Source organism: Brachyhypopomus gauderio, chromosome 4 (genome assembly GCF_052324685.1).
Source record: "Brachyhypopomus gauderio isolate BG-103 chromosome 4, BGAUD_0.2, whole genome shotgun sequence".
Lineage (NCBI taxonomy): Eukaryota > Metazoa > Chordata > Actinopteri > Gymnotiformes > Hypopomidae > Brachyhypopomus > Brachyhypopomus gauderio.
The window spans coordinates 2,035,335-2,050,060 of record NC_135214.1 but is presented as its reverse complement, the minus strand read 5'-3'; the positions used below and the strand labels follow the sequence as shown (position 1 = coordinate 2,050,060).

Genomic DNA, 14,726 nt, shown 5'->3' with positions numbered 1-14,726 from the left:
TGTCGGCCCCGGACCCAGATGACGGCACGTGCCCTGTTCCACATGCAACAACTGCAGTAAAGAAATTTAACTCCTGAGGTTAAAGGTCATGCAGGTGCATAGCTGGGTCCCAAACCTTTGAAATAAGATCCATGGTTCAGGGACATAAATTTTACATACAATTCGATTTTTTTTTTATCAGGTTAATGTATTTTCTCATGCTAAGCACAATGCTTACATTTATTGGACAGAATTGTTGTTTCTCAGAAGTCTTTATTCGGAGTGACTTCTGTGCATCTCAAAGTTGGTTCTGATGTTTTGCTGACTCCATTTTGGTTTTGAAGCGTTTCAAAATTCATTCAAATGCTGATGGATAGAAAATATCTGACTTGAAACAAAGGATGATTATCAACCCAGTTTTGCCCTGCATGACAATGGATATTAGGCATCCTCTTTCTTTCTCTCTTTCTCTCTCTCAGCTGTAGCGTATGATGGTCTGTTCATCAACCTCTTACTCAGGGCCTGTGCAGATCTGAGATTATTTTCCTGCAGCTGTACCATGTACTGATTCCTTAATAAATGCAGTTCAATTTTAAGAATATCTTGAACACTTTTACAATATAACCTTTCTATGTTATTATTACTAAAATGTAAACTTTAAATAAAAATAAAATAATTTTCCTCAGTTTGTTGAATTTTCTTTTTGACCACATGCTCTTTTATTATATTAATTGTACTGTGCTTTTCAGTGAAAGATTTTTGCACATTAACACTTTCAGAAATATCAATTTATCCCTTTTATATATTGTGGTTATATCGTTTTGTCTACCACCTCCTTTAAAAAATACTTCTGTTAATATATTAATAGAGGATTGATTTTTCAGAGTTTGGATACCTGCATATAACCTATAGCCACCAGTATTCTACTTCTTGTTTATTTCATATAATTCCTTATATACCCCAACAACATTAAATTATTTACTTACTCATTTTTAAATTTATCTGTCAGAGTGAAGACTAATTTGTAAACATCTGTAAATATCATCTTTTTATGGGCATTTTAAAAACTCCAACTAGTACTAAAACGCTACAAATAAGCACTTGATATGATAGAGCACTGTTTGCCTTAGAGGGACGTCTAGTCGTGTTGGCTATGTGTTGCATCATTAAAATGTAGAGTCTCAACCCAAACTCGTTTACCAGAGGCGTTTGAACTGAGCAAGGGACATAAACGAGTGTGCGTTTACTCCAACTGTCCACTAGATGGCGGCGGTGTTCTCGGACGCCGACGTTCCTACAGACGCGAAGAAGCAACGCGACGTCCGGTAAATGGAGGAAGTTTTCATTCAGGAAAGCCCGAAACAATCATGTGCGATTAGTGCAGCGTGTAAATGTGTTTGTTTTGTTTATAATCATACAGTCGTGTTTTTTGATCATGTTTTTCAATATATAATGTTCGTTTGGTTTACAAAGTGAGTATGAGTCGAGATACGGGACCTCAAACGAGATATGTGGAGTAGTTAGCTACCTTGATTAGTACTTTGTATCCAGTGTTGTGAAGAATCACACCGGTCAGTCGGGTCGGTCCAGGCCCTCCGGTACCGCTGCGGTCACCGCCACCCCAGCTGGGCTCTTTAATAACACACAGCGGTGAAGTTTGCCATGTTTGTGAAATAGAAGTTACATTAGCTTGTGAATGTGGGCCTCCTGCATGTAAATATCCCAGTAGTGTCTCTTAGTGTTGAACTAAAGCCCAATATTGGCCTCATGTCTGATTATGTGTCCGATCCGCATGTCCACAGGTGCCGTAAGTCCAGGAGTGATCACAGCGGAGTGTCCCGACACCATGCCGCATGACAAAGCTCGTGTGCACCACTCGACCCACTCCGCCGGTGTCGTGTTTGACCGGAGGAAAGTTTTGGCAATTTCACCAGTAGGAAAACTTGACAGCTGCCGGGTATGCAGTGTTTCTTTACAAAAAGTGTGTTGTGTTCTTCATAAGTTTGCAATTATAACATGATTTATGTATCGTGTGTGTGTGTCTGTTTCTGTCTGTCTGGGTGTTTGTGCTTCCGTTAGTCTGGAAATCCATTAAAAATCCTCAAGAAAAGAATTTCCTCTGATGCTGATGAATGTGCAGATGCAACACCATTTGTAGGGATGTACCCCAAGGTGAAGGCAGACAGAACCTCACAGTGAGGTGGATGGGAGGGTTTGGGAAGCACTAGGGGTTCACGAAGGACACACACATTTCTTGGTCCAGAAGTCAGTCATGTATTTATGATAAATAATGTAATATTTCTTTCCATTAGATCCACTGGACACAGCTAGCTTCCAGTGAAGCCTCATCTCAGTCAGTTCAGCTTAATAATGGAAACCAAGCTGTTGATAACGCTCAGGACGACGCGGTCCTGTTGGATATTAACAGGTAATGGCCACACTCTCACTCTTAATCTTCTGTTTAGATTGTTGCCATATCTATACAAATCAATCAAAATATACTGGGTAAATATTGCTACTGGTTGGATTCTTCAAACTTGAGTTTGAGCCAGGTCAGGTGGCAGGTGAGAAGTTCAGAGTGAATTTCCTTAAAAATAGATTGTTTGGTTTTGCCAGGAGTTGTGTTCATAATGAAGCAAACATCGGTGTGGGAGTTGGCCAACCTACTGATGATATTATATGACACTCTATGCTCAGTGGCCACTTCTGTCCGAGAACATCCTGTTTGAAACCTTGTAATGGTGAGGTACTCTTGATACTGTTGGGTGTCATCTTGGTCTTGTGATGTCAAAATATGAACAGCATGATGAGGAGGACTGTTTAAATGCCAATTCTAATAGAACTAGGAATTGATCATTTAATGGATCAAATACCTGTTGAGAAGTTTGCCATTAAGCTCCTTCTTAGTGAACAGCAAGTTGTGCAATTTGAGTGCATTTTAGGTTCATCCTGAAATTTCACCCAAAAGCCAAATATTTCTAACATTTTATGAATGGTGTAGCTCTTAAGTGCTTACATACTAGAACGTAGAGGTGTATTCAACTAAGGATTTTCATAGTTGAATCTGATTCGTCAGATTTTCCCTTCAGTTGACTAATAGTCTAATCGGATTTCTTTTTTATTTTTATCTAGAGCACCTTAAACAGGATCCTGTTCTCATTCAGGACTTTTTTCCACTTCAAAGTAAAAACCTAAAACACTCAGATAAATGAATAAACATAGTAGGTTGGCTTTGTTCAGCTTTTATTTATTTACTTATTTATTTTTTAATGAAACGTTAGAAAACATTAACCGTCAGTGCGCAGTGCGCATATCGAACTGTCAGACAGGCGCTGTGCAAAATGTCAAAAATATTTTAAATAAAATGTGCCTGCCTGAAAATCTAAAAACAAAATTGCCACACAACAGCAAAAAAAATTATAAGGAAAAGTTCAAGTAACGGGGTTTAAAAAACAAACAACAACAAAAAATGTTTATAGGCCTATTTGCCGCGACAAGACGAGACACCACCGAAAAGACAAACAGCTGAACTGTTTTTTTTTTTTTTTTCGCCTTACCCGTTTTAAATGGTATGCCATGTTGGTTGTTGTCTTGCAAAATGAAAGACGTTGATGACATAACTTGCACTTTACTTTGTTTGATTCATCTTTATCTTTTTCAAAATACTTTTGAAGTTTTTTTAGTAGCCATTATAATCTCGGTAGATGCGGACTATCCTGTAGCGTGTTCAGCTTCGCTCATTTGGATTGTGCAACCGCAGGGTGTGATTTATTAATGTGTAGTAAGGAAGATGCCTATTGTTAATGCGCACACATCATTTAAAAATATTTATTAACAGAAATTAGGATGATTTTATTTGACAAAAGGCTATATATAACGAAAACAATGACATTTCATGTAACAACTAATGCTTAGCAGCATCTTTTGGCACCCCCATGCAGTTAGAATGGTACATTCCACTATGATGTTCATAGTCGACTAGGGGGTATAGTCGACTATAGTTGAATCAGCGACTATTGCAGGTCACTCCTACTAGTAAGCATTAAATACATGTGTAATAGAGTTAACAGGGAAAAGCATATTTTTATAAAAGTTTATGAAAATGTATGAATATAGTGCACATTTATGTAAAACATCATGTAAAGATGAGGGCTTGTTGTGTTGTTTGTTTCAAACACACAGGCAAAATCTTGTGTTTACCCTCACACCCTGCCCATCCCAATTCAAGCAGAACCCCCCCCCCCCCCCCCCCCCCCCCCCCCCTCACACACACACACACACACACACACACACACACACACACACACACACACACACACACACACACACACACATCAGTGTCCAGCCTTGCTCTTATCAGTCATGCACCATCTGCCTCAGACTACTGTGGGCGCTCATTGGCTAAGCAAGATAAACCGTCTGCAGTTTCATTGGTTCATCCAGCCAGTGTATAAGCATTACAGTTCAGAGGGGGAAATGTTAAGCTGTTGTAAGTGTGTGAGGTTAATAGGGATGCATGTCTCATGTAAGTACATTTTGTATGTTTCCAGATATTTTTGTTTGTTTGTGGGTTCAAATGTTTTTCTTAAGGCTCTGTGTGATACAAGCAATTTGTATATATACATATTTGTACACTGAATGTCAGAATTTGAGTATTACTCTTTCCCCCCAGGCGAGAGTTGAAGGTGATTTTGACAGACGTTCTCCAGACGCAAGTAGGACAGAGCTACTTAAGTAGCTGTGGGCCTGATTCCAAAATGAAGCAACAGTCAGTGTGTAAAGGAGGAGCCAGGGACAGGTGGTGTGGCAGAAGACTGTCTGCAGAGCAGAAAGACAAAAAAGAAGGGAGTCCATTTTGCTGGGAACAAACAAACCTTTCTGACTTCCATACAACTAACACTCATAACACCAAACCGCTCGATTCACCCTCTGCTGAGAAAAATGTTACGCACCCAGCCAAAGGAACCAAATCTCCACGGTCAACAAAACTCGAAAGAATCCGCGATGCGCCAAAACAAACGGAGTCGACTGCTTCGGATGAAAAGGAATCGTGGTCTGCAGGGATGGCGAGTCATCACTGTGAGAACAGTGAACTGTGTCCGGTCGAGGACAGTGACTCTGCAAGTCCCCTTCACTCTGAAGGAACGGACGTAGCGGAGAGCGATCAGAGTGCCGAGTCTGCACTCGTGGAAATGCCGAGATGCCCTTCGTCACGTCTTGCGCTATCGGAACACAGTCAAAGAGTGAGGCATTCAACGAGGGAAGGACGTCCCCCCCAGGTGAGGCCTCTCATCAGGGTAAAACTTTGGTACCACATGCACTTGGATATGTATTATGTCTAGCTATGATTCCCTGTCCTCATGTAGCGCTGTTCTCATGTAGAGCTCTGTTACGGCCCTGCGTGCCTTGTGTTGTTGTTGTTGTTGTTATTGTTGTTGTTGTTGTGTTTTCCTGCTGCTCCGCTGTCGTAACAAGCTCGATTCGTAACAAGTGCTTCCCAGTCTTGGGCCTAGTGGAGTGCCTCAAGTGTCAATGCTTACCCTCACTTTTTCTGCCACCATGCTCTGCTACTTGAATTACAGGTGTGGAATTATGAACTGATCTGTCGAAGAGATTTCAGGAGGGTAATGTGTCAGGCTTCGTAGTCGTCTCTGGATGTAGAGCATAGCCATCAGGGTTCACGAATAGCAGTACGAATTTGATCAGCCCTCAGTGTTCCGTAACCAGTGCCGAGAGAACGGATTCACAACATACGAGTGTCAGGAAAGGGTTTTAAAGTTTGATAACAAGGACATCTCGTTAAGTACAGAAGGACTAAGATTAGACTTGAAACAGGGTGTCATTAATATCATCATTGGTATTTATCTTTATCGGGAAAGGAGGAATAGTGGAGACAGTCAGACTAGATGTGAGCAGAGGGAGAACTACAAGATAAGCGAGGAACTAGAAGGAAAACAGGAGTTCTAACTGAGGGCAGACACACAGATAATAGAACGAACAAAATGTCACAATGTTCAATTTGAAGGTCACAAACAGTAAGTCATAAGTTGCCTTACAGCATGAGCAACACTTTGTCATAGTGGACAGCAGTGTGGAAATTATTGCTTATATTTGCAATATACATACTATTATAGAATCGGTGGTACCTGCTGTTACAACCAGTACAACCCAAGTGCATGATGGGAAGGTTTGATTGCAGCTGGCTGACCACTAATTCTGGTCCTGTTCTATTTCTTCAGCACAACATCAGTGAGGCAGGAACACAAGAAAGCGCAGAAGATGAGGGAGGAGAAACGAAAGAGGAAGAACAGGAGAAAGGGGAGAGTCGTTTAGACTCGAATGGAGAAATGAAAGAGGATTGGGGAGGGGCCAGGCGGAGTGTCCTGCGCCTGTCTGCTGGAGCGGTCGGGAGCCAGCCCGAAATGGGATTGGCTGACGGAGAAGCCCCGCCCAAACGCAGTCGGTTGCAGAGCTCCTTGGATAAAAGCGTCCTGAATTCAAATTGTGTCAGAAAAGCCTCTAGACCACATACACCTGAACCAAGTAAGTGAGCTGAAGTTCAGTAGGAAGAAGGTTTGTAGTGAAGAGGCTAAAAAATGCATTTCATTAATCAGTTAATGTTAATATAAATAATCAGCTAATACATAATATATATGATGAGAATATTTGATAATCAACCTTTACTTTCTCATGTTTGTATTTGTAGTGACAAATTTGTTTGCTATTATCATTTTTAAGGTTTTCTTTGTGTGAACAACTCCTCTGTTTCCTGGCTGTCCACAAATATATTCACATAATCTCATGTGTATATTGGATAAGTCTCTCTACTTCACTTTCGTTGGGGCAGTCATTGTCGTGTGGTAGGGTACTGGTGTTGTGACCAGAGGGTCGTGGGTTCGATTCCCAGACCTGAGGCCATGACTGCCCTAACGAAACGAGCAAGGCACCTAACCCCAGCTGCTCCCCGGGCGCCAGGCTAGGGCTGCCCACCGCTCTGGGCACGTGTGATCTACAGCCCCCTAGTAATCACTAGTGTGTGTGTGTGTGTGTGTGTGTGTTCTAACTGCACAGATGGGTAAATGCGGAGGACAAATTTAGATTGCGGTGAAAAATCACAATTGACAAATATGGCACATTTCACATTTCCCACTCTCTCTCTCTTTCAGTTGTTCTTTCCAGTGAGGAGGAGGAAGAGAAGAATGAAAATAGCGGTACATTACACCTCCAGACACAAGAGGGCGCCAAAGTCCCACACACACCGCAGAGACTTGCACGTTCCATAGAGAGAAAAAAGAAACCCAATGTGCTTGCTCTTGCCTCAGACATGCACACCCAGGTGGGCATTAATGTTACGCACGCATGCTAAAAGTTGTAATGTATGAGGTAGCAGTACACACAAGGCAGAATAAAGCTAGAAGTTGGAGTTAATTTTGTGTTGTTATATATTTGACAATATAGCTGAATGTTCCTTCATCTTAAGTCTTTTTTTGGTACCTGTTAACTGGAAAAATGTGATCTGCATGCAACCACTTCACGTCTGGTTATCATCTCTTCCCCTGACGTAATGCTTTCTGTTTTTAACATCTCATTAATACTGCTTGAGAATTGAAGGCCATTTTGAGAATTGGGGTGGAATACTTTGTGCACCTATGTCAGGGATGGGCAATTAATTTTCCCAAGGGGCCACATGAGAAACTGGAATGCTTTTCAAGGGGCAGACTAATATACTTAACTCAGTTCTGCACAATACAGATATACTGTATACACTATACATACTATATCTTAATGAAATAAACACTGAATGAAACATTACAATGAAAATGTGGAGGACAGAATTATAACATTAGTTAATGAACAATGATGATTGTTTAGTTTAGCATCTAGCATCACATCGACCAGTAACTGACTGATAAAGGTCAGTATTTACTCTGCTACTTGCTGTTGAGTGACTGTGGCTGTTCCTAGTGTTGTATGTATGTGTGTCCTGCAGGGGGAGCTCTTTCCTCCCTGTGTTTCCTTCAGGTTCCTTGGCATACTCTGTGGACTAATGTTCACGTGCCAAGGCCTGTAAAATCCCATGTCTGAGCTGAGCGGATCTCCAGAACTGGTGGTAATGTTGGCTCATTCTGTGGGAAACGGAGCCGAGCCAGTTATGCCCACGTCTGGCACTCAGCTGACCAATGGGGCAGTGCCTGACATGATGGCAGCGTGTCGCATTAGTAGGGTGTATGATTTCAAGCCGGATTCCTTTATCGTCCTGGAGCTTTGCAAGACAAATGAAAGCTGTGGACAGGATCGACCTGCAGGGTTCTCTGACTATGTGCGCAAATCTCCCAGAATGCCGAGTGATACTGACACTTCTCTAAGATGCCTTAGAGAGCTTTGTGGTGTTCACACACATGCCTGCTCTCTCACGTGCGAGCAGTGTATTGTCTCCGGGTGGTCGGCAGCTCTGGTGAGGTCAGGATCTCGGGAGGCTACAGGAGGATGTTGGGTGTGAGAGTGCCCGTGTTTATGCATGTACACTCAAACGCAGCAAAGCTGTGGTTTATGCTAAAATCCATTTCACAATTCTCGAGGTTTTGTGAATAGTTGATATTGTGTTTAAATTGCTTTAGGTATGAGCAGTTAACGAAAAGGTGAAAAAATCTCCAGGTGTCTTCAAGTTAAAGTTTTTATCTGCAGTGTTAAGTTTATATCTAATAACCTGCATTTGCCCATTAACAGTAACACAAAAGCACACTAAACACTTTTAATCCTTTAGCCCATAGGCTTGTCTCATTGGCCTTTTCTCTGTATGATCTTATGCATAGAAATTTCATTTATGTAAGAAACGACAGTAACATTCATCTGTACTTATGACTCTGCTGTTGGATGACAACAGCAGTTGGAGTTTCTGGGAGATTTTCCCCCCTCATTACTGAGATTTATATTCTTGTAGGTGTCTGAACCCAGATTACCACAAAACTGCTTAGTCAGTATATCTCGTAAAAAAAGGTGTATGAATTACGGTTGGACCAGATTGCAGGATTATATGCCGCACTCTTATTTGTCCAATGACTGCCCATTTTCGACTAATTTCTGAACTCGTTTCACAGGGTTCAAGCTTTATGGACTCAGCCTTCAGTCATACTCCAGAGATTGAGGTCCAGTTCTCCGCCCTTCACATGGGTGGAGTCAGTGCGCTCTCCACTGGACTTGTGACGGTATTGTCGCAGAGCTGAAATGATTTATCGGACCGAGTAACATTCAGACCATGCATAAACGAATTTCCTTGCAACCGTTACTGAGGTCCAGTTAAGGATTTGGGAAAAGATTTTTTTTACAGTCTTTGTCCAAACCTTTGATTAGAACATGTTCAGATGTTTTTATCTGCCTTTCCTGGGCAATGTCTTATATATATTTTTTCTGTCTTTTACAGATCACAGTTGACAGAATCACAATTTTATTGAAAGGTACAATGCTTGTTTGGAGTGTGCCCCTAACTGACTTGCATTAATGTATACGGTGCAGTGTGTGTAGTGTAAATGTCATGATTGCACATAGCGTGCCAGAGCTGTTGGGCCTCAAAATGCATTTCAGATGTAACCTTGGTGGGGCGGTTTCCTTCAGTTGACATCATTTGGGGATTATGGTGTACACGGACATGGAGGCATGATGGGGTGTTTAAAACTGTGTTCTGGCATTCCTTACCTTTGACTTCCTCTGTAGACCCTTCGGGATCTGGGCTGAGAGCTTTATTGCCGACTGCACATGTGCGAAACTACAGTGTGTGGAATGGGCATGAGGTGCGCGACACCGGATTGGTTAAAAGTGACAAAACCCCGCCCCCATCTCTGCTCCTCCTATGGCTGTCTGAAGCTCAGGCTCGGCGCTTGACCTCTGACCTTTCGGTCATGCAGCTAGGGAAGTGCAAAGGTCAGCAAGTGCCACAGTTCCTCTGGGGGCCATTTGTTTCAATTAAATCTTAACGATGATATTAATTAAGGAGTTATTCAACTGAACCTGCTCTTCTGATGCTTCCCTCTGCCCCCTACAGCCGAGAGCAGCACGCGGGCATTGCTGTGCGTGTGCGGTGCATTGAGAGGAGTGGAGGCGGCCATACTTGCCTCCATAATGGACATGGCGGGCATCCGACATGGGAGCAACGGACTTCTGAGCCCGCTCAGCCCCCCCGAGAGCCTGGAGCTCCTGCAGAGTGAGGGCGACGCCCACCTGCTGCAGCTGCTGCAGGCCAGAGGCCAATCGGAGGCCGCCGCCCACGAGGTCTCCGCCCACGAGGTCTCCGCCCACGAGGCTGCTCCCACAACACCTGCTGCCAAGGTGAGCAACACCTCCAAAGAACCTGGAATGAGAGCTGTGTATCCATCCATACTTTCATTCATATGCTGTGTGTGTGTGTGTGTGTGTGTGTGTGTGTGTGTGTGGCCCCAGGACACTGAAGTGCAGCCAGACTCGGTCTACACGCTTCGCCACAGCAGAGCCAGGGGCAGATACAGTGTCTCCGTGAGCCCCAGACCTGAAGCCATGTGGAGCCCGTACCGCCACCGAGGCCCCGCCCACAGGTCCGCCCCCTCCTCTCTGTGTCGCCTGCTCTCTGTGCAGTCTGGATCCGGAGCTGTGCTCACGCTGCCGTCTCTGTGCACCCAGACTGATCCAGTTCCCTCCGCCACCGTCCAAAGGCGCCATTACAGTGACCACAGAAGACCTGGAGTGTTTGGACAGCGGGGAGTTCCTCAATGATGTGATCATTGACTTCTACCTCAAGTGAGGCAACAGTGTTTATATGCGCACACGTGCACTCGCACACACACACGCACACACACACGCACAAACAACACGCTTTAATTGTGTCAACCTTTGTTTTTCCAAAACAGGGATATTTGATTTGGACAGAGATTTGCTTTCTTTGCTGCTTGTGCGTATGTGTATTGAGCTTGTTCGGCTGGTCCTGAATGACATTCCTATTTAGATTATAAATTGACTGAAACCCTTTAAATAAGTAAATGAAATTAGAGCTCATCCACACCCCAGACATGATGTTGCATTGAAAAGGTGTCATGCAGTTGATTCGAACTTGATTTTAAATGCTCCTTTAAAATATAATGTAACCATTTCATATGTGCAATGTCATCTAGAAGATGTGTGGTGATGTGTGTATGTTTGTTCTGAAGGTATCTGCTGGTGCAGAAGGCCCCTCATTCGTCAGTGAGAAGATCCCACGTCTTTAGCAGTTTCTTTTACAAACAGCTAACGAGGCGTGACAATGCTAATGAAGACAGCACCAGCACGCCGTGAGTGTTTACAGGAACTGGGGATTAAAAAATAAATAAATAAAATAAAACATTTAAATTGTTAATTTGCTTTTCTTCATAATCAGAGCCAAAGTCAGTACGTATGAAAATACCCAGGCACGCCGTTGTGTTTGTGCTTTTAGAACCCAGCTGAGAAGGCACCAGCGTGTGCGGACATGGACACGTCATGTTGATATCTTCGATAAAGACTTCCTCTTTGTGCCTGTCAATCAGGAGTGAGTAACACTTGTGTTTGTGTGGTGCTGAGGTTGGGCATGGCCAGGGACCTAATTGTGTAAGCCTGTTAGGACACTGCGGTCTCTGGGGTGGGGCCGGTAATTAAAACCAGGCTCTTAGGAGAAGGTATGAGTGTGTAGCAGGAACCAGGACTAAATCAGAGACACACACAGTGAATATAATAATGTCAGCTTAGTCTGTCTTTCTGTGACTATACTCTGGGTTAGTTGCGTGTTGGAATATATGAACACACCCCTGCTGGGCCGTTCGAATGAGGTATCTGGTAGTTACCATTCCTAACAGGGTGTGTCAGGACCATGAGAGAGAACAAAACAAAGGTTTCTGTTTGCTATTAAGAAAGGTCAGTGTTTGACATGTTTGTTGGTGTATGGTGTCTGCCTCCCCGTTCACGGCACGGCAGCCAAGACTCCTGCAGTGTTGCCGCTCCGCTGTGTGTTTGCGGGTCAACAGCTGTGTCCCCTTTTTTGAGTTTGTCGTTTTTACGATGCAGGGCTCACTGGTATTTGGTGGTCATCTGCTTCCCTGGAATGGACCAGCCGCAGTACGTGAGGAGGACGGGCCAGGGCTCGGTGCAGGATACCAGCGAGATCTCAAGTGACTCCACGACCTGCAGTGAACCTCAGGAGGGGAACCGACCCGGCGCTGATGCGGACAGACATCCAGGTATGTCCCAGCAGAGTCACTGCTCTAAGTCAAAGCACTGTGCCTATATTATATACATCACATGAGAAGCAATCATCGTATTTTTCACACCCTAGATGAAAGCTGTTCAAAGTCTGTTTCTGCTCCAGGTCCACCAGTAAGTGACTGATGTTAATGACTTATTATGTGTGTGTATGTATGTGTGTATATAGCGATTTATTAATTTATATTAATAAGGTGACTGACCATCTTCTGTTGTGTGTGTATAGAACTGTACAGAAAAGACCTGTGAACGGCAGACATTGTGTAAGAGGTACGTGTGTGTGTGTGTGTGTGTGTGTGTGTGTGTGTGTTTGTGTAGCTTATATTTTTTTTGTATTTTATCTATTTTTTGTTAATGTGATTATTAAGACCGGTGAAAGTATAGTGAACTTGTGTTCATGTCCTTTGCCTTCAGGCCCTGCATCTTGGTGATGGACTCTCTGAAGCTCTCGGTCCATGAGCGCATCTTCAAACTTTTGCGCGAGTAAGTTTCTCCTGTCACTGTTTGATGCTCTAGAGTTGAATCACTTCGAATGAATTGAATTTCTTTGTCCAGAGAGAAAGAACAATGGCTCAGGAAAAAGTTGTCTTAACCATGTGTAACATGATGTATGTACCGTACAGGCCAAAAGTTTGGACACACCTTCTCATTCAATGTGTTTTCTTTATTTTCATGACTATTTACATTGTAGATTCACTGAAGGCATCAAAACTATGAATGAACACATGTGGAGTTATGTACTTAACAAAAAAAGGTGAAATACCATGTTTTATATTCTAGTTTCTTCAAAATAGCCACCCTTTGCTCTGAGTACTGCTTTGCACACTCTTGGAACTCTCTCAATGAGCTTCAAGAGGTAGTCACCTGAAATGGGCTTCAGGTGTGCCTTATCAGGGTTCATTAGTGGAAGCTCATTGAGAGAATGCCAAGAGTGTGCAAAGAGCAAAGGGTGGCTATTTAGAAGAAACTAGAATGTAAAACATGTTTTCAGTTATTTCACCTTTTTTGTTAAGTACATAACTCCACATGTGTTCATTCATTCAAAGAGCGTGCATTGAATGAGAAGGTGTGTCCAGTGTTGGATCACCTGGACCTCTAGTAGAACCTGGTCAATACAGCACTCATCCGTGAAGCAAATATAGCTATAGGAACAGATCATCAGTCTGAGGGCGTTGCTCAGACTTGGAACCATTATGCTCGAGTGGAAGATTATAGAGCAACATGTGTGTTCTGTGTTTGAGTTGTTTGTGTTTTTCTTCTAGATATCTGCAGGCGGAGTGGGAGGTGAAGAGAGGAGGTTACAGAGACTTCAGTGCTGAGCGGATGGTGGGCTCACATTGCAAAGTCCCCCTGCAGGACAACAGTAGTGACTGCGGCCTGTATTTACTACAGTATGCCGAGAGTTTCTTACAGGTGACTCCAGCAACATTAGCATAGCTTGTTTATCTGCTTGTACTGTTTTTCAGAGGACACGTCTCTCTGTGAGCCATGTCAAAGCACCTGTCTCTCACTGAGGCAGTTTGAATATAAATGATGGTCTGGTTCGGTGTCAGTCTTAACATCAATCTTAAGAACCGTCCTTGCACAAGCGTTTGACTCTGGAGTCCTTGTCCTGCAGGATCCCGTGGTGAACTTTGACCTTCCGCTGAACCTGGAGAGCTGGTTCCCGCGGCAGCAGGTGCGTGAGAAGCGGGAGGAGATTCGGGACCTTGTCCTGTACCTGTATCGATTCCAGCGGAGCTTAGAGGAGCCACCTGAGAAGGGAAATGACGTTCAGTAGCATCATGTGCTCAGACGAACGTGCTCGCCTGAACTTTAATTTATCGCCCGTGTTTCTCGTGTCTGATCTTAGTCCTTTTATATGTTCTTATGCCTTTGTACTCATGGAAGCAAAAACATGATTTAGAATGTAATAAATTTTTTAAAGTAAAAATTCTTAATGTCTTCTTCACCTATGCGTATGTCATTATTCCAAGGGGCGGAGACGGGGGCAGGGGAGGTGTCTCTAAATACAAGGTGTGTTTAAAACAAAAACAAAAAAGTTAGAGGGGCTATCGGGGTGAAGAATTTAGCCAGATCCCCTTAGTGAGTTAGGTTTGTACTTCGGTGATCAGTCTAGTAAGTGTAGCTGCATTACGTGAATCCTCTGTGTTTGTGTGTTTTTCAGAGGTCATCCCTAGTCTTCATTGCAAGTATCTGTTCAGTGAATGTTTGACTATAAACTGGTTCAGATGAGGGTTCAAGCTGATGTGATGTGTGTGCATGTGTATGTTGAACAATAATCAGACAGTTGGAGTGAATTTAGAGAGGTTTAAAGGCCCATTGCTTACCCAGTTGTAGATATTCTGATAGCTTATGGTTCAAGTTTTATTATAATAATAAATTAGGGAGAATAAGGAATGAGTGAAACATTTAGCAGGATTTCCACATTTCTACCAATCACAGCTGTCAGAACGGATTGAACCTTTTGGCTGCAAACATTTACCACTGGATGATTCTGCTCAACTGAA

At 43.2% G+C, this 14,726-nt stretch overlaps 1 protein-coding gene across 5 annotated transcripts; it reads left to right on the top strand.

Annotated features, from left to right (window-relative positions):
• Nucleotides 1-1,287: 1,287 nt before the first annotated feature.
• Nucleotides 1,288-14,167, top strand: LOC143511769 (sentrin-specific protease 7). 5 transcript variants are annotated; one of them, XM_077001400.1, is made up of 21 exons: nt 1,288-1,304; nt 1,782-1,936; nt 2,059-2,151; nt 2,292-2,407; nt 4,652-5,258; nt 6,219-6,522; nt 7,146-7,315; nt 9,078-9,185; nt 9,401-9,434; nt 9,691-9,897; nt 10,019-10,302; nt 10,414-10,544; nt 10,630-10,746; nt 11,154-11,273; nt 11,417-11,509; nt 12,022-12,194; nt 12,290-12,330; nt 12,443-12,486; nt 12,631-12,699; nt 13,479-13,629; nt 13,835-14,167. In XM_077001400.1, the coding sequence occupies exons 2-21, from the start codon at nt 1,826-1,828 to the stop codon at nt 13,994-13,996; spliced, it is 3,135 nt and encodes a 1,044-aa protein (XP_076857515.1). In that variant the 5' UTR covers nt 1,288-1,304; nt 1,782-1,825; the 3' UTR covers nt 13,997-14,167. The 5 variants fall into 5 exon arrangements, with proteins under 5 accessions (XP_076857515.1, XP_076857518.1, XP_076857516.1 ...); XM_077001401.1 differs by lacking the exon at nt 1,288-1,304 and adding an exon at nt 1,313-1,451; XM_077001402.1 differs by lacking the exon at nt 1,288-1,304 and adding an exon at nt 1,480-1,629.
• The last annotated feature ends 559 nt before the right edge of the window (nt 14,168-14,726 follow it).

What these genes read in the sequence shown, in the direction of transcription:
- LOC143511769 (XM_077001400.1), top strand. Translation starts at nt 1,826, where the DNA reads ATGCCGCATGACAAAGCTCGTGTGCACCACTCGACCCACTCCGCCGGT. An exon ending in GCAGCTAGGGAAGTGCAAAG is followed by an intron (nt 9,898 to 10,018) that starts GTCAGCAAGTGC and finishes TGCCCCCTACAG; the next exon opens with CCGAGAGCAGCACGCGGGCA. An exon ending in ATCTTCAAACTTTTGCGCGA is followed by an intron (nt 12,700 to 13,478) that starts GTAAGTTTCTCC and finishes TTTTTCTTCTAG; the next exon opens with ATATCTGCAGGCGGAGTGGG.